The sequence below is a fragment of the Grammomys surdaster genome, unplaced genomic scaffold, assembly GCF_004785775.1.
Source record: "Grammomys surdaster isolate TR1022 unplaced genomic scaffold, NIH_TR_1.0 63, whole genome shotgun sequence".
In the NCBI taxonomy this organism is placed as follows: Eukaryota; Metazoa; Chordata; class Mammalia; order Rodentia; family Muridae; genus Grammomys; species Grammomys surdaster.
The window spans coordinates 31,740,669-31,765,863 of NW_021604565.1; the positions used below are offsets into that span (position 1 = coordinate 31,740,669).

The 25,195-nt window shown below is 38.8% G+C and overlaps 1 protein-coding gene across 1 annotated transcript in view; it reads right to left on the reverse strand.

The window, feature by feature from the left end:
• Positions 1-5,234: 5,234 nt before the first annotated feature.
• Positions 5,235-25,195, reverse strand: part of Has2 (hyaluronan synthase 2) — a 27,026-nt gene continuing 7,065 nt past the window's right edge. The window contains exons 2-4 of the mRNA XM_028767567.1: positions 21,187-21,813; positions 9,478-9,579; positions 5,235-8,198 (exon numbers count right to left, since the gene is read on the reverse strand). Coding sequence (XP_028623400.1) covers positions 7,269-8,198; positions 9,478-9,579; positions 21,187-21,813 — 1,659 coding nt within the window. The 3' untranslated portion in view covers positions 5,235-7,268. The remainder of the gene's footprint in view (positions 8,199-9,477; positions 9,580-21,186; positions 21,814-25,195) is intronic.

Below are 25,195 nucleotides of genomic sequence, written 5' to 3' on the forward strand. Positions count from 1 at the left end.
TTGACAAAATTCAACATCCCTTCATGATAAAAGTCTTGGAAAGATCAGGAATTCAAGGCCCCTACCTAAACATAGTAAAAGCAATTTACAGCAAACCAGTAGCCAACATCAAGCTAAATGGAGAGAAACTTGAAGCAATCCCACTAAGATCAGGGACTAGACAAGGTTGCCCACTCTCCCCCTACCTGTTCAATATAGTACTGGAAGTCTTAGCCAGAGCAATTAGACAGCAAAAAGAAGTCAAAGGGATACAAATAGGAAAGGAAGAAGTCAAAATATCGCTATTTGCAGATGATATGATAGTATACTTAAGTGACCCCCAAACTTCCACCAGAGAACTCCTAAACCTGATAAACAACTTCAGCAAAGTGGCTGGTTATAAAATCAACTCAAACAAATCAGTAGCCTTCCTCTACATTAAAGATAAACAGACTGAAAAAGAAATTAGGGAAATGACACCCTTCACAATAGTTGCAAATAATATAAAATACCTTGGTGTGAATCTAACCAAGCAAGTGAAAGACCTGTATGACAAGAACTTCAAGTCTCTGAAGAAAGAAATTGAAGAAGATCTCACAAGATGGAAAGATCTCCCATGCTCATGGATTGGCAGGATTAATATAATAAAAATGGCCATCTTGCCAAAAGCAATCTACAGATTCAATGCAATCCCCATTAAAATCCCAACTCAATTCTTCACAGAGTTAGAAAAGGAAATTCTCAAATTCATATGGAATAACAAAAAACCCAGGATAGCGAAAACTATTCTCAACAATAAAAGAACTTCTGGAGGAATTACCATCCCTGACCTCAAGCTGTACTACAGAGCAATAGTGATAAAAACTACCTGGTATTGGTACAGAGACAGGCAGGAAGATCAATGGGATAGAATTGAAGACCCAGAAATGAACCCACACTCCTATGGTCACTTGATCTTTGACAAAGGAGCTAAAACTGTCCAGTGGAAAAAGGACAGCATTTTCAACAAATGGTGCTGGTTCAACTGGAAGACAACATGTAGAAGAATGAAAATTGATCCATTCTTATCCCCTTGTACAAAGCTCAAGTCTATGTGGATAAAGGACCTCCACATAAAACCAGATACACTGAAACTAATAGAAGAGAAGGTGGGGAAAAGCCTCGAATACTTGGGCACAGGGGAAAAGTTCCTGAACAGAACTCCAATGGCATATGCTCTAAGATCGAGAATTGACAAATGGGACTTCATAAAATTGCAAAGTTTCTGTAAGGCAAAGGACACTGTCAATAGGACAAAACGACAACCAACAAATTGGGAAAAGATCTTTACCAATCCTTCATCTGATAGAGGGCTAATATCCAATATATACAAAGAACTCAAGAAATTAGACTCCAGACAACCAAATTACCCTATTAAAAAATGGGGTATAGAGCTTAACAAAGAATTTTCAACGGAAGAAACTCGAATGGCCGAGAAGCATCTAAAGAAATGTTCAGCATCCTTAGTCGTCAGGGAAATGCAAATCAAAAAAACCCTGAGATTCCATCTCACACCAGTCAGAATGGCTAAGATTAAAAACTCAGGTGATAGTAGATGCTGGCGAGGGTGTGGAGAAAGAGGAACACTCCTCCATTGTTGGTGGGACTGCAAGATGGTGCAACCACTTTGGAAATCAGTCTGGCGGTTCCTCAGAAAATTGGACATAGCATTACCCGAGGATCCAGCTATACCACTCCTAGGCATATACCCAGAAGATGCTGGAACATATAACAAGGACATATGCTCAACTATGTTCATAGCAGCCTTATTTATAATAGCCAGGAGCTGGAAAGAACCCAGATGTCCTTCAACTGAGGACTGGATTCAAAAAATGTGGTATATTTACACAATGGAGTATTACTCAGCTATTAAAAACAATGAATTCGAGAGGTTCCTTGGTAAATGGATGGAACTAGAAATTATCATCCTGAGTGAGGTAAGCCAATCACAAAAGAAGACACATGGTATTCACTCACTGATTATTGGATATTAGCCTAGAACCTTGAAATGCCCAAGATGCAACTCACAGGCCACATGAAGTCCATAAAGAAGGAAGACCAAGTGAGGGTGATTCGGTCCTTCTTAGAAGGAGCAACAAAATACTCAAGGGAGCAAATATGGAGACAAAGTGAGGGACAGAAACTGAAGGAGGGGCCGTCTCAAGACCACCCCACCTGAGTATCTATCCCATGTGCAATCACCAAAGGTAGATGCTGATGTGGAAGACAGGAAGTGCATGCTGATAAGAGCCTGATATGGATATCTCCTCAGAGGCCTTCAAGAGTCAGACATATTCAGAGGCAGATGCTCACAACTAGCCATTGAACTGATCATGGGGTTCTCAATAGAGGAGTTAGAGTGAAGACTGAAGGAGCTGAAAGGGTTTGTGGCACCATGAGGAGAGCAACAATACCAACCAACCACAGCTCCCAGGGTCTAAACCACCAGCCTGGGAGCACTTAGGGGGGGATCCAGGGCTTCAGCTGAATATGTAAAAGTGGAGGGCCCTGCTGGGCATAGGTGGAAGAAGAGAACCTTGACCTCATGAAGGCTGGATGCCCCAGGGGGTGGGAATTTTGAGGGTGGGGAGGTGGGAGTGGGGGGGTGTAGATAGAGGTTACATCCACAGAGAAGAAGGAGGAGGGGTGAGGGGATTGGGGGTTCCGATGGGGTGGTGGGGGATGGGGTAAGGGGACAACATAGGAAATGTAAATAAATCATCCAATAAAAAAAAAAAAAAAAAAGAACATAATAGAAGACAATGGAAGGGATTAGAGGATCCCATTCCATAGCATGGCCAGGAAAGAACTGTTGAGAAGGTGATCTGTATGACAAGAAGAAATCAACCATGGTATCTTCTTGGAGAAGAGTGCTTTGGGCAAAGTAAATAGTAACTGTTTATAGTCCGAGAAATAACAAACTTGTCTTGGCCAGAAACAGAAAAAAAGAAGTGTAAATGTATAATAAATACAGAAGAGGTATGTTTAACGAGCAGTCATGAAAAGAGAGAGTGGCAAATGTATTAGGCCTCATGGAACATGGTATCCTGAGCAGAGTGACATGAAAAGGTATCTAAGTAGGTGGGTGATAAGCCTTCCAATTACCTGTTTCATAAAGAATTAAAGAATAGCAAGAGCAGATAAGACACAGAAGACTCTGACAAGGAGCAAGCACCCTGTGCTAAGAGCTTGGCCCAGGACAGTCATGGTAAGGGTAAAAAGATGTACAGGAAGATGGAAGGCATACATTTCTCTATCATGGGGAAAATCTGAGGGTCACCCAATGTTTATAAACAATAACAGCAAAACAAATCTGTAGAGTTTCTCTAAATTTGAAATGGTTTTCCTTTCAGTTTTCATTTTTAAATATCTATAACACCCCTACAGAGGTGGTGGCAGGGGCATTGTTATACTCTTCTACCTTAAACAACTGTAGTATTGAGTAAGAAGTGGACCCAGTGGAGTGGAATGAGAACTCCAATCCACTGGGTGTCAACAACAGATTCTTCCTCCTAGTGTTTCAGTGTTTTGGATCTCCTGATACTCTTATTTTGTCAGATACAAACTTGTCTGTACTGAGTTTTATTCTGGATATTATTAGCCCACACTGGATTCTTACACACTTAATAAGAGAGTATTAGACTTTTATTGAAGACTTAGAAAATAGTTAAAAAACTCCAAGAAAGAAACAACCAAGACATGATATGATATGGATTTTGATATCAACTTGATGACACCTGGACTTTCCATGGTAATATATTTCTGTATGTCTTTACAAGTGTATTTCTGGGAAAGTTTAACTGAAAATGAAGACTGACCTTAAATGTGGGTGGTGCCATCCTTAGGACCAGGTTCTTATGGAATAAAAAGGGTAAATTAAGCTGATCCCAAGAACTTGTGTCTTTCTGCTTCATAACTGCCAATACAATGTGACCAGTAGCTTCATGCACCTGCAATATGATGGACTGTACCTTCAAACTGTGAGGCAAACAGCAAACAGACCATTCCTTTCTACTTTCTCAAGTTTATCACACACACACACACACACACACACACGTGTGTGTGTGTGTGTGTGTGTGTGTGTGTGTGTATATTCATATATATGTATTCATATATATATCATACAACACACACACACACACATATATCACATAGGGTCATTTACATATCACCTGTTCATGTTTTCTTTGTGCTGAGATGGCAGAGGTGAGAATTTTCATGGCATACCATCAATCCATCAACACTAGAAATGTGAGCTGTCTTACTTCATCAAAACATTGCCAAGCCTTACTACAGCATGAAGAGACTTTAGCAGTGCACTACTGGAACTAGAATCCATAATATCTCTGCTCTTTACTGAGGCTGTAATACCAAGTGTGTCTGGTTTTATGGTAGTTGACAAAGAAATGAAGAATTCTTAGAAAATAAAAAATAAAAAGCTTTAAAATATGGATGAATTTAAATGAAACCTGGGAAAATAGAACATCAAGAGCCCTCAAGCCAGGAATGCTATTAGATGTCTCAACCTACTTTTTAAAAAATGATATTTATTATCTTTTTTCTTTGTGTAAAGACAATACATATTTAGCATCCTAGAAGAATACAAAAAATGTATACAGAATATAAATTAGCCATTTTGCTAGAACTAGATATAACAACATTTAAACACTGGTCATTACAAAACTCAGATGCTACTGTACAAAATGGTCATGTTTTTTTCAAGTCTGACTTTCTCCAACATTCTCATATAGTCTCTGGTTACCTTGTGTTTAGTGTCTGGCAGTGTTCCATTTAACTGTTATATAATGTTAACAAACCATTTTACTGTTGCTCATGTTAGTCAATTTTAATTACTTCAGGATGTTGTTATTTTTATGAATAATACAATAATAAACTTGCTTATTGCTTTGCTTCACTCTTTGATCTTATTGATAGAATTAAAATTGTTCTACTTTGGGCAACTTTGGAGGATGCATAAAGAAAGAACTCAGAGACAAAGATTAATTTAGTTGATCCGGTTTCCCTATCTCTGTGTCTATGATGGTTCCCAGATTTCCAAATAAAAACAATTTGGGAGATTTCTAGGTGGCATAAGAATCATTTGCTGACATATTATCTTACACCAAGCATGATATTTTTTACACATCCATTTTAAACTACATACCACTACAGTGAGGAAAACAAAATCCTTCCCTTAGAAAAGAGAGACAATGATCTTATCAAAAATATTTTATTTACAAAAAAATCAATTATACTATACATCCTATAATGGAAATACATTGAATAATTGCTAAAATAAATACAAGGCAATTAATTCAACTTTTTATAAGAATGAGAAAAATTGACATTTGAACGTTATCAAAGCTTAACTTAGAACATAAATAGTTAAAAAGGCAAACTCAAGTTTTAGTTTCATTTATTGTCAGGGTGTGTTTCCCACAAGCTCTCCATACAGCGAGAGTTGGGATTTTTCAGAACTTAAACGGACCTCTTTGTACTCACAAGGTAGAATGTGCAGCTTTTCCTCGTATCGTATCTTGCTACATTAGTGTGGTGTAGAAGTCTGCAGACTAAGGAAGCAGAACATTGGCACTCTGTCTGCTTCACCACAAGGGTTTTGTCCAGCTATTCCTGTGCTCTAAGTGTGTGTCTAACAGGCCTACACAGCACCAGCCACAAGACAAGATAAATCATGCAAAAAGTCAAATTGAACAACTGAGGCCCCATAACAACTGGATTATCAAGTTTGGAGAAACCGGTGCATCACTTTTTGTATTTACCAGTTCTTAGTAATACTAATTACATATTGACATCATTTCTACTTGTGGAGATTTTTAGGAAGGCCAAGTACGGAAGAGATGGAGAGATTACCTGTATAATTGAGAAAAAAATACCCTTCCTGAGAAGTAGAGATGACACTCTGAACACAAATATGCCAGTTCTGAATTGTGTCGCGTATCAGTTACAGTTCACCCATGTAAACATCACTAACAGGCAGGGTGAATTGGCAAACTCAGATACTAAACAGGGGGGAAACACACTTACTATGCATATGTTGAGGTCTGCCACATTCAGGTCACAGAAGAAAACTTTTGATGAATTGCATCGTGTTTGTCCCAATCACACAGATAAAGTCTCACCAGCTTTCCATTTTTCTCTAGGCCTACACAAATACTGCAACCGTCTCAACAGAGGATCCGTCTTGGATGTTCACACTTATCCAATACAAGGAGCCCAGTGTTTTGTTTTGTTGTTTTGCTTTGTTTTTCCAAACACTAGCATTCCCTTTTGAAAAAAAATGTTTTCAAAAATTGCACTTTTCTACCCTTCGGCCTCAACTTTGATGACTGGCTCTTGTACACATGTGAGTATGTATTTTTACCTAAAAGTTGACAGGTATCTTGGCCCTTTCTAAAAGAAGTAAATGTTAGAGTGTTGAAAGTTTACATTTTTTCACAGAAATAAGTGTTCAATTATAAAATGTAGAGGAAGAGAGAAACATTTTATTCTTTCATGAACATCAGTCAACCACGTTTCACATTGTAGGCAGGTTAATTTTTTTATAGTATGGATTTTTTTAGAACCTATTTTATTTATTATATATATATATATAAAAAAAGAACAAAAGTGTATTTTGCCAGAGAAGTAAAATATATACTATGGTGTGAAATTTTGTTTTTAAAAATGGGATACAAAATTTAAAAACACAGTACAATTATATCAAAATACAGCATAGCCAGTGGCTTTTCAATTTTCCTTTGGCATTTCATTTGGTAAAGACAAACAATTTTCCTTAAAAACAAAAATAGAAAGAAAATAATCAGCTATCAAAACAGTCCATAAGTTAGGTTTGTGTAGGTTGAAAGAATGTTCCCTTGAGTTTTCAGAATCCTTTTCTTCCATGATCACCCACGTAAAGCACAGCAAGTGAGGTATATAGAACAAACACTGTCAGGTGGATGCACAGTAGGGGAAAAGTGCATAAACCAAGACGTCATCCCACCATCCTAAAACTGTCGGGTTCAACTGGACTTTCTTCTCACTGATGTATCAATTTGCTTTGGCAGAATAAAAAATAACAACCCATCGAATGTTTTTGTTCAAGTCCCAGCAGCAGTGATATGTCTCCTGTGGTGGCAGGGTGCGATGCCACAATACTGTACAGCCCGGCGAGGAGCTAAGATGTGTGTGTGTGTGTGTGTGTGTGTGTGTGTGTGTCTCCAGCTGTGACTGCAAACATCATCATAAGATCATACATCAAGCACCATGTCGTACTGTTGCCCCTTCTTCCGCCTGCCACATTTATTGATGAGAACCACATATAGAGTCAAAAGCATGACCCAGTAGCATGCATAGATCAAAGTTCCCACGATAAGAACAGTCTGTTTGGATTCGGAAAATGGCTTTTTAGATTCCTTATAAATGGTGAAAATCACACCACCTAGAAGGATTGTAAACCACACAGACACTGGAATAAGTCCTATGAAATTAACAACAATGGTCTTCCTTCCAGACGTGCCCCACCCAGCTTTGTTTATGGTTGCAATTGCAAACATCTTGGCAGGAAGTAGACTTGACATGTATAACACTGAATAGAGAGACATGAAGACCATGACGATATTTCCTCTAAGGCAGCTGGCGAAGGATGACTTGATGAGACCCACTAGCTGGACAGTTAACAGGAAGAGGAGGATGTTCCAGATTTTACCCCTGTAGAAGAGCTGGATGACTGTGGCAATGAGAAAGAAAGGAAAGAATCCAGTGATAACTGCTTCGTAGGTCATCCACAAGTGATGCTTGTGAAACCACATGGCATTGTACAGCCACTCTCGGAAGTAGGACTTGCTCCAACGGGTCTGCTGGTTCAGCCATCTCAGATACTCTATGGGTGTTTCAGTAAGGCACTTGGACCGAGCTGTGTATTTAGTTGCATAGCCCAGACTCAGCACTCTGTTAGTAAGATGCCTGTCGTCACCAAAACTGCATTGGTTACCCATGAATTCCTGATTGTACCAGTCTTCCACAAACTCATGTAGCAAGGAGTTTCTGTACATTCCCAGAGGACCGCTTATGCACTGGACACAGCCGAAATAAGACTGGCAGGCCCTTTCTATATTAAAAGCCATCCAGTACCTCACACTGCTGAGGAAGGAGATCCAGGAATCGTACTTGTTTAAAATCTGCAAGTAGAAGAAGTACATGAATAAAAGTTGCCTTTAGCCTAATAATGCCAAGAAGTTCCAACGTATCCTGAGATCACTGTCTGACATGAAATCTGTTCTTTCTGACTCCATTTTGTCTTCCCTCCTTTCTGTCATTTTTTTTATCTTGTCTTCTAGGAAGTCTTCTAGGAAATAAGCTTGCTTGGTTGGCTATGTATATGAATGGATTTTTACTTCTTTATTTTCATCTTCTTGTGATATTATCTAGACTCGTCCATGCTGTTGGGCTGGATTGTCTAGTTATAATTTTAACCATCAGTCATCAATTCTAAACTTTCCCAGGTATAAATTACCATCTAAGATTCGAAAGCTGTAAGAACCTAGAGAATTCTCTAAATCCCCTTAGTCTTCTTCATTCTCTACCTAAATTTTGTATGTGACTATTTAGTCACCAATCTATCTCTCTGTTTATCTCATTATTGTCTTTGTCAAAGGCATGTACACATGTGTCACACAACAATACGGAGGATCATGTCTCTGTGCCTCTCGTCTGTTATTAAGATCTAATGACATCAGATTCCATACTTTGGAAGTATTAACCTTTGCATAGTTTCACATACTCACCTTTCTGTCTGAAAAGCTTTAGCATCCCGCCATTAGTGATTGTTTCTCTGTTGCCAAAAAGTCATGAGCCATTTCTTAAGTTTATCTTTTCTTACTGTTGTAAATTTAAATGGCTATTTCTTTTCCTCTTTTGTGGTTCAGTTTATATGTATTTTAAATTTTGTGTATACGAGCGCTTTGGCTGCCTGTACAGATATGCGTTATACACATGCAATGCCCACAGAGCAGAAAATAACAACAGAGTTCTTGGAATTAGAGTTATGTATGGTTGTGAGCCATTGTATGAGTGCTGGACCTCTAAGTTTCTGCAAAAATAGCAGATGCTCCTACAATTCAACCATCTCTCCAGGCCTTCATACTGTACTTTTAACCAACCCCCTGGTGGCCAAGCTGTGCCCTGACAGTGACTGGTGGATACCATGACTCATCTATACATTTGTGTCATATGTAACTTTTCAGTCACTATAAATACATGTTATACATCAGGGCTAAGCATATATATTTAAATTATTTCAAGTTAGATAAGACAAACAGGATTACAATGTATCTGATTCACACTCTCAAATGTGGCCAACACCAAGACCACAGAACATTGGGCCAATAAACACCGAATGAATCAATACAAGGATGTTCTAAAAGCCATCTCATACAAAAATAATGAAGCCATATGTACCTGGACATCTCCTCCAACACCTCCAACCATAGGGTCTTCTTCTAAGACCTTCACCATCTCCACAGATGAGGCAGGATCAAGCATGGTGTCTGAGTCACACACCTACAAGAAAGAAAGCAAGGGATGGCTTAAAAAGAATCATACTAGACCTCAGCCACAACTGAGATTATGGTCTATACCCTTCACCTTATCCTCACAAGACTGTCGGAAAAGGTCACAAACGTGGCAGAAGATTCTGTATACCATTGCCAACTTAGAGTGTTTTTCCATTAAGCTTAATACACTACTAAGCAGGCTAGCCAAATGATGGTTGAGTGTGTATCATCAGCCTGTTTCAGTTTGCCTGTTCCAAGTAATACCTCAGTTATCCTTTCACACATTCTAGGGTTGGTTTTCTGCTTCTTCAACATGCTGTATGTGAAACATTCTATCAGGGTGCCTTGAGCTTCTCAGTCTCCATAGCTCTGAGTCAATAAACTTCATTGTAAATTATCCAGTCTTGGGCATTTTGTTACAGCAGCAGAAACCACCCCTGGTAAGAACATCACAACATGTAATAATGGGACATAGTACTATTTTTCTATTAAATTCACTAAAGCCCTAACAAGTGCAACTTGACCAGAGTAGACACATGATGACTGCTACAGTTTGAATGAATGTGAAATGTCCTCCATGATTTACCATGTGAACTTGATCTCTAGCTAGTCCAAACTTTGTGGAACCTTTAGGAGGTAGCTCCTCACTAAAACCCTGAGAGGTGGTCTTTGTAAATTTTACCTTGGTCTCTGTCCTCTCTGCTTACTATCCTTAAAGAAGCGAGCCAGTAGCTGCAGCAAGCTTGCTTGATCATAAAGCTGTCCTCAGTCATGACTTTCCAGTCATGCTGGGTTTTTATTCCTTCGAATCTTCAAGGGAAATAAAGGGAAATAAGAAGCACGTAAGGTGCTTCTTATGAGGTATTTGATTGCAGCGATGCGATTCTGGCTGTAATCATATCCTCATCCTCCTATCCCACATTCATCCTATCTACAGTCATATTCAACCTGATGACATTTTAGTCCAAGGTGAGCTATATGTTTGCTAGTGACCCCAGAAGATTATACCATATAGTGGCTTCCTAGCTTTTTTAATGTAGTATGCATGATTCATGGTGTTTGCCCAAGTACAAGAGTCACCTAAAGTGCATTTTTCAGAGAATATTACCATTATCAACCAACATAACCACATTAATTATTAAAATGAGCAATTTTGACAAGTCTCCAAACTTCTTTTAAAAATAATCACTTGAAAAAGTAAATATATTATAGAAAGAAGCATGGCCTCTCAGGTGATAAAGTCACTTATTATATGTATAATTAATCACTCACTGTATTAACTAAGACATCAGAACATTTTAAAAAACAGATTTCTTTCAACTTTATTAATGGCTATTTGTCTGAAAAGATTTCTTGCTAGTGAAGATTACTGGAAACAGTTATTTAAATGTGCTTTTGGCATTTGTGGGTTTAAATAATGTATGGACATACAAATTTAAAATGTAATTTTATCATTTTAGATTTAAATAAATAACTATAGTGAATTTGTGCTTAAATTGTAGATTTTACTTTTTTGATTTGCTAAGTAGAAATATTCTTTTGTAAATAAATATATTGTTCTTATTGTGACTGTTTGCTTTGTTGATTTTTAAAATTTACATATAGATCAATAGAGTCGTTTATTTTGAGTAGGACCAAATAGGCAGAAGGTAGTCTTAAATTTCTCATTATAGAACACAAGCATTCACTAACTCTTAATTTGAGGTTCAAACATTCTAAGCCTGAGTAAGCTATATAAAGTCACCAAAACCTGACCTAGCCTCTCCTATAACTTGTTTACCACAGTTTGCATAAACCTGCATGCTGGGCAGGAGGCCTGGGCTAAGGGAAGAGAGAGGTTAAGGCACATAGTTCAGACACACCTTTAACCAGCATCCAAAGTTAAGGCCACATGTACCTCTATTGACTTAAGTCAGGAATGGTAAAACCAGAAAGCTAAAAATAAGCTTAAACCAACAGGAAAGGGGCAATCCAGAATTAACGTTCAAATAGCCCCACCTGCTTCTGAGTGTAAGCAAGCAAGGGGAACTGCCACTTTGTAATAGCTAAACTTGAACTGAACCTCTAAGGTGAAACATATTTAAATTGGCCCCTCCCACATTACAAAAGAAACCCAGAAGTTCTCTGAGAGAAATTGTTCAGTAAGTTTAGCTATATCGGGAAAATAAGTTCTCAGAAATCTCCCGGGAAGGGGTTTGTTATCATAGGATTTAAGAGCTTTAAAGAATTTCAGTTTCTGGATGCTGTTTAGAAACTCAATGCCAACTAGAAACTCTGTCTTTGCCAGTTGGAAAAAGCATGTGAGCTCAGGGCACAAGAACATTTACTTAATAAGATGTGAAATATACAACTTTACTCTTTAAAATTCATCTAATAGGATATTGTTTTCTAGTTTTCTCCTCACCAGTTAATAAGGAAAAATGAATGTTGGCTTAGCATTAGAACCCAGGGCAGACATACACCAGTTCCTGAATAGCTGAACCTCACATTAAGAAAAGCTACAGGATGTGATTTGCACACAGAAAATGGAACACAGATCAAAAGTCTTTGTCCACACAGGGTATGATTGTCAATTGCTGAGGCACATAGTGATTAGTTATCAAGATTTCTCTGTAGCAGATAATGGAAATAAATAATAGCAATAACCTCTAAATAAACAAAATAAATATAAATAAATACAGTAACCCCAATCTACAATTGGGAAGGATCAGCCACCTTGGTTTAACCACAAAAAGATTAGCACTCTGATTATTACTTCCAGAGATTTAGCCAACAGTTAACAGTACCTTCTGTATAGAACTAGGTATTAATCTGGGATTGGCAAACTGAGGGCTTTAGGTAAAAACCAGCCTGCCACCTATTTGGTTATAATTGCCTAGGGGCTAAGAATGGCTTTATATGTTTGAACCTGAAAGGAATTTCTTTTAAAAAAAGATATTTCGTGATGCACATAGATTGTATGAAATTCAAATTTCACTGCCCATGGTGTCTGGTCATGAGTGTCCTCATACCTTCATCTTCAGTCGTATTCACATGACAACAAAGCCAAACAGTGGCAAAACATAATATTTACTCTCCAATGCTTTACAAGCAAAGTTTGCCAACTTTGGCATCAAAGGAACTGGTTTCAGAAAAAAAGGCCCTGCTTTCACAAAGAAGTAGCAATGGTGGTGAGATTAAATGTCTTAAATCCCACTTTAAATCCTGCAGGCTTTTCAAAGATTCCCTTCCTCTCTATAAGGTACAAGAAGTGGGACTTAGCAGAGCAGAGAATGTCAGCTAGTGTATAGATTTTCTACAGTGTAGACTACTTGTTTTAAGAATAAATGTTCATAGAATCAAGAAACCTAAATTCATTTTTAATTAATTAATTAGTTAATATTCGAAGTGCTGACCCCTCGTGGTCTCCTCCAAACTGAGACCCCCTCCCATTCCCTCATCCATTCTTTTCTGAATGAGTGTCCCTCCCCTCCGAGTATCCTCCAACCCTGGTGCATCGATTCCCTCCCAGATTAGGTGCATTCTCTCCCACCAAGACCAGACAGGGCAGCCCTATTTGGGAATCGATACCACAGCCAGTCTATAGCTTTAGGGAGAGCTGTTACTCCAGTTTTGAGGAGCCCACATTGGATATAATAAATATAGAAGAGAAAGTGGGAAATAGCCTGGAATGCATTGGTATAGGAGACAATTTCCTGAACAGAACACTGATGGCTCAGGCTCTAAGATCAACAATTGATAATTGGGACCTCATGAAACTGAAAAGCTTCTGTAAAGCAAAAAATGCTGTCAACAGGACAAAATATCAGCCTATAGATTGGGAAAAGTTCTTCCCTAACCCTTCATCTGATTGAGGGCTAATATCCATAATATATAAAGAACTCAAGAAATTAGACTCCAACAACCAAGTAATCCGATTTTAAAATGGGGTACAGAGCTAAACAGAGAATTCTCAACAGCAGAATCTCAAATAACTAAGAAGCACTTAAAGGAACGTGAATTCTTGAATCTTGTATCTTACTAGTGCATGCCTTTGAGCTTACCACCATCAAGATATCCTAGCAAGAGCCTGAGTATGTAAGTACTGCATGTGTTACGAAGCACTGTACACCATTAGAATAAAGTAGGAACCCTTAAATTATTTATTTGTGAAGGGAACCCAAACCTGAAGGATCTTCGCTATGTCAACAGTGCTCAATAGAGAGATGCACTAAAAGGGTCACTGACTGGATTACTTGATTATGTGCAAAGCATCTCTTGAGATGCAAACAGACAGCCAGACAGTGGTGGCACATGCCTTTAGTCCCAGCACTTCGGAGGTAGAGGCAGGCAGATTTCTGAGTTCAAGACCAACCTGGTCTACAAAGTGAATTCCAGGAAAGCCAGGGCTACACAGAGAAACCCTGTTTCGAAAAGAAAAATAAAAAATAAAAAATAAGATGCAAACAGATTACAGTTTACCCAGAACCATCTCGACCAGTCCAGAAACTCATAATAATCTAGTTAGAACTCCTCTCAACAGTACTTTTCCACTAAATGCCTTTCATAGTCTAAGATCCAAGTTCAAAGGCAGTCTGTATGTTTGACTTGCTCTTTTGAAAATGGTCTTCCTTTTCAGCTTCACTAATGGATCCCTCCATATTTCATATTCATCTCAAAGAGCAGTGTAAAGTCAATATGGCAAGAGGAAATCAGCACTGCTGTGGTTGACTTCCACTAGGAAACAAATTGAAAAGAAATCAAGAACCCTTCTGGTAGTACTGGAGTAATCCTTTTCCTCTTGAACTCTTTCTTAATCTTGACCTTTCTTCTTAATTTTGGCCCTTCATCTTAACCTTGAAACAGTAAAACTTATTTATAGAGAGTGTGGCCTTTGGTTTTGGTTACAGCTACAACTTAATTATAAAAATAAATAGAAGTTCTGCTCCTCTGTCCCCAATCATTGTCTCTAAAAGAAAGGGGAAAGGGTAAGAAGTAAAAGAACGAACAAATAATCAGAAACAACAAAACCCCTCACCAGTAGTCACTAATGGGGAAATAGAAGATGGTGACACTCTTCCTAAACTCCTCTAACGATACTCCAGAGTGAACTTACCACAGAAAGGAAAGGAAAGGAAAGGAAGGGAAGGGAAGGGAAGGGAAGGGAAGGGAAGGGAAGGGAAGGGAAGGGAAGGGAAGGGAAGGGAAGGGAAGGGAAGAAAGAAAGAAAGAAAGAAAGAAAGAAAGAAAGAAAGAAAGAAAGAAAGGAAAGGAAAGGAATTAATGGTAGATCACTGGCCTAGAATGCATAAATCCCAGAGTTTAGTCTCTAGACAGAAAGCAAATGAGGAGGAGGGAGAGAGAGAGAGAGAGAGAGAGAGAGAGAGAGAGAGAGAGGGAGAGAGAGGAGAGAGAATGAGAAGAGATACAGAGACAGAGACAGAGAGAAAGAGAGACAGAAAGGAGAAAATGAAAGCATCACGCACCATGCAAGGGTTAAGAATAAAAAGTAAATAAAACAGTTTCCAGTCCACAATCTGCCAGTTACATAAACTTGGACTAGATTCTTAACTTAAGCCCCAAAGCTCAAGTCTCTGGGCTTCTGTCCCTCAAGACAAACATATAGATTATTATGGCCCTTATCAAAAGTTTGTCATAATGGTTTCTTGATAAGATAATATTTATAAATCATTTAGTAATTGGTAGTTCTATTAAATGCTTAATACATAAATGATACACATGAAGAAGTATAACAAACAAAAGTCAAAGACATAAATTCATGTCTCTAGTTCAAAGAAAGAGTTCTTGTTAAAGTGAGCATAGCTGAACTATGACAACCCCTGAAACGGAGGGAACCCAGAGCCTCACTAATACATGACAAATTTAGATCACACAAGTGATCTAAAATCATCAGTGAAAAAAAATTAGATTGAATTGTTATTTAGTGGAGAGAATTGCAAAAAGTAAGCACGCTTTGCTTTTTGTTTGATTTTTGACCATAATTAACTCATGACTTGGTTGGGTTACAAATTAATCCTTTCAGTTTTTGTTCATCTCTTTTCTCCAATGTTGAGACCTTGAACACAATCCTGATATAAAGGTCGTATACTGAGCTTTCCCCTTTCTCTTCATGGCTTGTTTGTTTCAAGACAAGAGCTCATGCTACAGTCCCAGCCGACCCCAAATCCAGGATCCTTCTGTTCAGCCTTCCCAGTGCTGGGATTACAGATGTGTGCCACCAGCTCTTGGACCCTTCCTTTTGATATTTATTAGTGTATTAAGGGCTGTGTGTGTGTGTGTGTGTGTGTGTGTGTGTGTCTGTGTGTGTGTGTGTGTCTGTGTGTAGGGGTGTGTGTTGTATGTACTTGTTAATGCAGTTATACATGTGTGTGTGGGGGGGTGGGTTGCATGTGCTTGTTCTTGGGTGTGGAACCCTGAGGTCAATAATGATGTCTTTCTTCATAGCTTTCTGTCTTTCTTCATAGCTTTCTGTCTTTTTTTTTTTTTTTTGAGACAGGATCTTTCACAGACCCTAAGCTCATGGATTAGGCTAGATTGGATGTCTAATGAGCTTTAAGGACTCATTTATCTTGGCCCCTACTTCCATATATCCTGAAGTACATCCATTACATACACTCACTGTGTGCAGGTTTTTTACCTGATGATGGTCAATGGGGGTAGGGCAAAGAGTAAGTTAACAAAATTCTGAAAAGCAAACAAAAAAAATGTGCCTTTCTATGGATACTATGAGATGCTTTAATGGGTATGTATCTTATAATACTTAAACCTAATTAATAGTCATTTGCCTTAAGAAAGAAAGTGAAAATGAGAACTGAGACACATCAGGAGAACATTCTCATATGACTTGTGCATTGCCTACTTCAATCATTCAAGTAGAAAGTCAGCATTTTGCTAGAAAGTATCAAAAGATGGGAGGAGCTAGAATCATACTAAGTTTAGCCTTGATCTTAAAAGGACTTGCTAGATCATGGGTTCTATCAGTCCCCCCCAAAAAAAACCACTAGATAGATAGATAGATAGATAGATAGATAGATAGATAGGCAAATAAAATGGATTCAGCATGGACCAGGTTCACAGAAACTAACAACAGAGCTGTATCTCTTCCCTATGTAAAGGTGTTCTCAACCTTATGCCTCCATATATAATATTCTCATCACTGGCATGGAGGATATTTCAGTTTCTTAGGCTTGCTACACAGAATTGAAACTAGGCAAATGTTACACAAAGTAATTATTATTGTTTATGATATCTGTGTTCTCTAATTTCACATGAAGACAGGAATAGTAGTTATTAAAAGTATTTCCAGCATAAATTTATCATTAAGCTTCTCTGAGCTTTTGATTACACTTCCAAACATTTTTTTTTTACATTTTTATTAGCGGGGTTTTTTTTTTAGAACTTTGTGGATGAATATGCCTAATCAATATATAATCTCTTCGTACTTTTGCTTCTACTCAAATGTCTCTTAATTTAATAAGTAGCTTGAATATTAACACTGAATCATGGCCAGTAACACATGCCTGGAGAAAAACTAATCTCCATGAGGCATATAATAGCTTTCTTGTATTTTGAATTACAAGAACCAGTATACATGAGGTCAATTTGAAAACTAAATTATCAACAAAAAGCACACAAAACGTATGTATTGTAGCATAAATGACTATAAAGATAATTATTAAAACAGCAAAGCAAACAATTACCTTGTTTGACCCCAGTTAAAGCATGCACATTGTCTCACTCATAATTTTTGTCACTGTATCTATGTATATGACTCCCCCCAAAACTATGAATATTGATTTGGAGGTAAGAAGTAAGATTTAATGAATAGGAGAATTTGAAAATATAGAATATAGAACCTGTGAGGTTTTCAAGATGTCGTGAGTGGGTAAAGAATGAGAACAAGTGGAAGACCTCAGTTAGAGTCTCTAGAACCCATCTAAGACTGGGTATGGTTGCATGGACATCTCTAACCCTGGTATCTCTATGACAAGATGTAAGGTGGAGACTAGAGTATCCCCAGAAGCTAATGGGGCAGCTAGCCTGATATCTGCAGCATTGAACCTCAAGCAGTGACACTGGAGGACCACCACATGTACTACATGCTATAATATTGTTAGGTTAAAATAACGGTAAAATTGCTGCTTATAATCCTCCTTTTAGAAAGTGTTCATATTTGTAGGAGTCTTTCTACTTGGGAAATCCCTAATGCACACACCAGGGGGTTTGGGCTCTTTTTCTTTGTCTCATAGACTGCTGGCTACTTTGCTATTATGCATGTTCAAAGATAAGAGACATGAATCAACAGTTGTGTAACGTGGATATCAAGGTATGTCTTACCTTCTAATAATGTTATGTTAAAAGTTAATCTTAAACTTTTGAAAACCCAGGAAAAAATCATGGGTATATATTAGAAAGCATTGATCCACCCTTGATCACATATTTTGTACAGATAATTCAACTTAGTTCGTTGTGATATTTAAATACATAAAATATATTTCCATAATGTGTGTTGCTTTAATAAATAAAAAAACCAAAATGAGTATGTTTTCAAGGATGTAAAAAAGACTCTTCTGCTTTAGAGAGGCATAGGCAGTTAGGTTAGAATATCTCCTTTCTTGAAAAAATGGTGTCCTTACAAAATGTATCCATTCAAATGTGTAAAATCTTGCCTTTCCTCTTTCTCCCTTCTCCACCAGTAAAGTTTATGTTCCTTTCACCGCACTTCCTCACTTTATTTTTTTGTTCTGTTTTTCTACCCTCTCTATCCCTGAGAGCAACTGCCATCACCACAGGGAAGGATGCTACTACACAGTCTCTCCCTATCTGGGAACTTTCTCAGTATTCTGGATCAATGCTAGATGTTTGAAAGGCCACACGTTGGAGAAAGTAGTCAGCCGAGAAGACAGGCAAAGGTAGAGTTCACAATTACTAAAGATTTATTCCTGAGCAGATCAGAGAAAGTCAAGGGGTCGGTGGAGATTAGCTAGAAAGGACAGGATTGATGTAGAAAGTCAGTCAGGTGGAGTGCTATTGAAACAGGATCCACAACAGAGGCATAGCTTTAAGAACATTCAGAAACAGTATTGTTGGGTTTCTCCTTCGTAGGTGGTGAGATCATCTGTTAGGAGTTAGGCAGGGAGGAGTTTGGACAGGGAACTGGGAGCATGGTGAAGATATGAAATAATAGGTCATGAGAACAATAAGCCAGAGATCCAAACTCAAGTGCACAGAGTACTGAAGAGCACCAAAGACCAGCTGTGACTAGAAACCAAACGTCTTGGCCACACCTCTCCATGGTGAGTCAGTATCTCGCAAGTACACAGATGGTCACAGTCTTCCTTAGCTCTCTGCCCCCAGTGTCTTTTCCCATGAGGCACTGATTCTTTCTCTCCTTAAGACATTTATCCCCCAGGTTCAGCAGTGCCTTGTCGCCACCTTCTTCACACCTCTCTGCTTTTTGTGCCAATTTGCCCTCTACTTTGGATCAATATCCAAACTTTGGATCAGCCAGAAGAGAAAATTAGAGTATTCTGTATTTAGCTTGACCCTTAAGTAGCTTCCGTTTTATAGTCAAGCATAGTTACCTTAAAGGAGATTTGATGAGGGACAACATAGGAAGGAATGTCCAGCTTCAGGATGCTAAATTATTTTTAATCTTATTTGAGTGCTGGCAACTAGATGAGAGTCTTAGAAGGCCTCAGAGGCTGGATACCAGCAGCTACTGGGATCAGTCGTAGAAGGTTTAGACTGGTGGAAGACTGCAACAGAGAGCCAACTGTATCCTTTCATATTTTGTATTACTTTTTCCTGGACAGGCACAGTGCAAAGTCGTCAAGGAAACAAACAAAATTCAAAACAAGAATGATGGGAAAAGGGGGGTGGGGTGGGAGGAGTAGGTTAAGAAAAAGGAAGAACAGAAAGAGCGCACACAATGATGTCTTCATTGAAATTGACGAATGTAACTAGAATTAAAGGCAAAATATCAAAACAGATGTTTTCCCACTTAAGGCCCAAAAGCTTATTCTTTGTATTCTAAGTTCCTGTCATATCTTCCCTGGGAAATGGCCTATCATCTTCCTATCTAGCTTCCAACGTTAGAGCATGCAGAAACATCAACTGCCCAGAAATAACTTAAACTTACTTAACACCAAAAGATCTACCACTGAGAAATTAGAAGACAGACAAGAGAAAACTTATTCAGGCTCCATGGACTGGATATTAATATGCAAACAGAAACCAGTGAAATATCTCCTATTTTTAAAACAGTAACTGAAATTAACCCCACAATAACAGATGGTACACGTTCTATATTTTAGCTTAAATTGGATTGTACTAGATGTACTATAATAAACAACATATTTATAGCAAAATCTTTAGCTATGCACTAAATAACATTATAAGTTTTGCTAAGCCCTAGGGATGTGTTGTTTGATGTTACCACTGTAACGCACTTTTAAGAATGGTTTATTCTGTCTGGTAAACTGAAGCTCAAGGCAATTGACTTTCTCAGTCAACAGGTAATTATCACCATAATTAGATAGATCCTCAGGCAACAACTCTAAAATCATTACTCAATCTCTGCTCTTTCTCATTATTGATCCTGGGAGCATGATATGTGTCAATAAAGACCCCTTGAACAATAGAATTCCCCACTCCTGAAAACAGGGTTTCACTTCCGAGGATGGACAAAAAGGCCACAACAGTTTGTTTATGCCAGACATTATTTCTCTTTTCTGGATCTCTTCATGGTCAAAATCTAACTGAAGAAGCTGCAAGCCAATTAAGACGAGAAAATTACCCCATGTTTGGTGGGACCCAAGGGAAGAGAAGCCTTAAGGGAAGCTAGAAGGTAATTAAGGAGAGACAGAGCCTGCTTGATTTTCCAGCAAGCACACAACATCCCAAACTCTTTCAAAGGTCAAGCTGCAGTGAGGTAATGCTGTTTGGGGAGTGAAATAAACATTGCTTTGCTTTTGCTCCCTCTACGATGGTTTCCCTCCTCCTTTTCATTTTCCTCTCTCCCTCTGAGTTTTAAAATTCTCGCTCTTTTTACAATCAAAACTATCCTCACTGCTCCGCTTTTACCTCTTGTCTAGTGTCTACCCGCCAATCACTGTCTAGTCTGCCCTTCAGTTTGCAGCCTCTCTGAAGAACTTTCCACTCAGGCAAGACACTGTTTTCTTACAGAGCTGCTGTTACGGCTGCTGCTGATGTTCGTGTGTGTGTGTGTGTGTGTGTGTGTGTGTGTGTGTTTAAACAGTGTGTGGACAAGGATGTTGGATTTTACTTGGCAGTACTTAGAGAGTCAGAGAAGAACTAAGGAAAAGGGAGAGAATGAAAGGAGGGGTGTCCTGTCCAAATAATCCAAATTTCTGACCAATTGCATACACAAGGAAGCACTTTCATAGATGCTCTTAACAGTTTTACAAGGTTGGGTTTTTTTTTCCTCCCTGTCTTTCAAAATGTGCTTTTAGCAGTCATGCTGTTTTCCAGTGGGCTGAAAGGAGCACTGTGTTCAGAAGGGACAAGGATGGGCTATAGCATAGGACTGGGGAGATACAAAAGCTGCTTTATTTCAATGTATGTTTGCCCTGGCAGGCATTTTCGGACCTACCTGTACATAATCCACGCTTCGCCCCAGTGCTCTGAAGGCTGTGTACATGACTTCTCTCTTTCCACCCCATTTTTGCATGATGCAAATACTTTTGTTAGACAAGACCAATTGGGTTACATGTTGTGAACTTTCTTTATGGGACTCCTCTGTCTCACCAGGTCCCTTTTCGTGGAAATTGTTCTTCCAGATGTAAGTGGCTGATTTGTCCCTGCCCATGACTTCACTGAAGATGTCCATCATGTAAAGGTCATCATCTGAATTTCCATCTATGACCATCACAACTTTAATCCCAGGGTAGGTCAGCCTTTTCACAGATTGCAAACATTTCCGTAAGTAGTCAGGGTCTTCTTGATACGCAGCAATGCAGAGAGCTACAGTTTTGTTCAGTTTAATGGGGGTTTCAAGGGACTTTTTCATTTTTCGGTGTTCCAAAAAGGCAAAGAGGCTTTGGATGATGAGGTGTGAGGCTAAAAAGGCACCATACAGTCCAAAGGAGAAATAGTAATTATCTGTTTGGATAAACTGGTAGCCAACAATATAAGCAGCTGTGATTCCGAGGAGGAGAGACACTCCAAAAAGTGTAGTTCCAATTATTCTCAGGACACATAGAAACCTCTCACAATGCATCTGCAATATAATCAGAGATACTTGTGGTTAATCACTCTGGTCCCTTGCGTATCACATATAGATATTATGGGTGGCAGGAAGAACTGTAAATGGAGTATTAGGGGTCATCCACCTTTAGTTTTATTCATTTTATATTCATTGTTTGATAATTTCATACATGTATTCAATATGTTTGATCAAATATGCTTGATCAATTCTCGAGCCTACTTCCTCCTTTCCAACTCATCCCATACTGCCACCATGTCCCCCTCCCAACTTCACGTACTTTCTTTTTCTTTTTCTCTTTCTTTTTCTTTTTCTTTTTTGATTTCCTAATCCACTTCATCTACTTACTGCTGTCAATGGCACCTACCAGGGGAAACATCACTGATGAAAACAGTTCCGGGGCAGCCATCATTGCCAATCGATCCACCAATAGGACTTGGTGTGCCCCTCCCCCACACCACATTCAGGAATGGTAACACTTCGTTTCTCACTTAACTCACTATGTTGACACCAGGGCACATCTGTAAAATCGGATGCCCTGATAACACAACTCGAAGGACTGTTTCAAGCCTCAAATGAGTGGGTAGTGCCAGTATGTGTCTCAATGCATTGAACACATACCTTGATACACTGTTTTCAGAGTCTTGGGCTCTATGTCTATGGCAGCTCTCTATGTGTATAGCCACAGTTAGGCATCATACTAACATTGCCTAAATGCAAAGCAATCCTTTTGCCTGCTCAATACTTTCTTCAGTCCCTAATTACAGATGAGTAACAAATCCACAGGAGACTCTGCTGAATTTCCCAACTATGACTTCATTTCATCTCTAACGCATGTCCCTAGGCTTACATCTTCTCTAAGCATCTGGATGAGGTTAGAGATTAGAAAGACTGAGTTCTGGGACTAGCTTATCAGTAAGCCCTGTGACCTTGCCTGGATCATCTCACATCTATGGATCCCAGGGTTTTTGTTTCTGTGTTTGTTTTTTAATGCCTGCTCACCGACAATGTTCACATTTTACAAATTCCTCTTTGACCTTAAGACCCCTAGATGTCCTGTGTAAAGATTTTTCAAAGCTCCTATGTCAGATGTCTGTCACTTCTGCCCACTTGTCAGTTGATACAGTCGTGGGGATTAGGAAAATAACAGCGTCATAGAACAAAATGCATATTATTAGAATAGTGTCATGATTGAGTATAAAATAACATCTCCCTGGATTACCACAGCTGAAGTCCAACCTAAACAAAAAGACCTAGCAGGTAAAACCTTAAGACTGTTTTAGCTCTCAACTCACCCCTAAATTCTGCATGTATCCTAAATAAAGTTTGGGTAGGTGTGTGTGTGTGTGTGTGTGTGTGTGTGTGTGTGTACAAGTACATATGCACCTGATTGTGCATGCATGTAAAAACCAGATGACGACCTCCAGGGTCATGTGACTCCAGTGCCGCCTACCTTCCTTCCTTCCTTCCTTCCTTCATTCATTCATTTATTTATTTATTTATTTATTTATTTATTTATTTATTTATTTCGAGTCAAGGTTTATCACTGGTTTCAAATTTGCCAAGTCATCTGGACAGTTAACCCCAAAAATGTGTGTATACCTGTCTAAAAAATATTTTAAGTAATTTAAGAGAGGGAAAGGCTGTCTTTCTATCTCCTCTTGTAGAAATTAACTACCACAAGATGCATAACTGGAATGAATGAAGGGCTCCTTTCTCTAGGCTTTCCCATCCACTTTGGGAATAGGTCAGATTTGCATATCATGAAGACGTAATAACTTACAAAGCTCAATGATTTTGTTTTAAATGAAAAATTTGACAAAAATCTCTATAAAAATCTCTTTTTTATGTTACTTATAGTTTCCTAATTCTTATCAAACTGTAAATATGAATATTTCATAGGGATATGGTTTCATCTTGGCCATGAACAACTGTGTGGCCATTTTCTGCATTCGATCGCATCTAATTATACTTTAGTCGGTATGTGCTACACTGCTCAGAGATTTCTTTGGGTCGTTCCACCGGTAATGTTACCTCTCTTAGTCTACAGACAATATAGTGGAGCTACAACATTGGGGACTGTGAACATTTAAGATGTGCCTCTTCTAGAAGAAGGGAGAAAGATTTAAAAGAGAAGACAGTCTCCCTCCGATCGTCATCCTCCTCTGGTTTCAATATGTTTCCGAAAAGTTCTGGGTGAATATATCACCCCAATATGAAAAGAGAAGAGAAGTTGGTTATTGCATTAAATATGGAACATAGTCACTCACCAATCAAGGTAGCTGCATGGACTTGTGTCAGCAATAACTGGCTTACTTAATTTTTAATTGGACATTACATATACATATACATATACATATACATATACATATGTCTCATTAACCTTAGTATAATCAAGAAAATGCAGAGTAGGTCAGAAACCACAGCTTTCTACCCTGTAGACATCATTTTCTTCTGTTACATGGCTATGATCACGCTCATCAGACTCTTCAAAACAACGCTGTGCTGAGGAGCAAAGTGAAACAGTATGGAGAGTGTTTCTAAAATCCAGAGTCACAACCCACTTTCAAGGGTCGGTTGGCTAGGAAGCTGAAAAACATCCTGAACAAACTACAGATGTGAGTTACACTCTGATATAGAGGACACCACAGTGTGAGGTATGTGTGTCTGATAACAGTAACCTTAGCACAAATGCAGAGTTAGATCTGCTGGAATAGGGTGAGCTGAGGAGTTTTCTGGGAGAGGTGAGCGAGGACGCCATCCCTTGTTAATTAACACAGCTGACAGGATGCCGAACACTCCCAGAGGGCACATTAGCCAATGCCTAAAGGTGCTGTAAGCACCAGACTTGGAGCTCCAAGACATGAGTCATTCTCACAAGAGTGAAAAATTTCAAGGGACCAAAGCATTTGCCAGGGAGAAGCTTAAGTGTGTGCTTAGCTTGTGCTCAGAATCACCATCACTAGCGAAAGAGCAGCCTGCCAGTCTTCCATTATTCACATTTTCCCTGCCTTTTATCAGCACACATGGATGTAGAGAGTGTTCACATAGCATCTGCTGGCCTCAGCTGAGGTGGGAACACCCTCTTACATCATAGGCGTCTACAGAATGTTCTTTTGAAGCCTGGGAAAGTTGCTAACAAAGTGCAGAAATGTGGTTAGAATTGAACCTTTATATTCCTGCTACAGTCGGTACTGCCTGGCGAGGCACGCAAGCATCTCAGAACGGGCCAAAGGGCAAAAAGCACTTTGTGAAGCCTGCATTGCCATTGATCTCAGGGAATGACACACAGGGTGTGTGTGTGTGTGTGTGTGTGTGTGTGTGTGTGTCTGTGTGTGTGTGTTGTGGTATGTGTGTGGTGTGTGTGATGTGTGTGTATGTGGTATGTGTGTGTTGT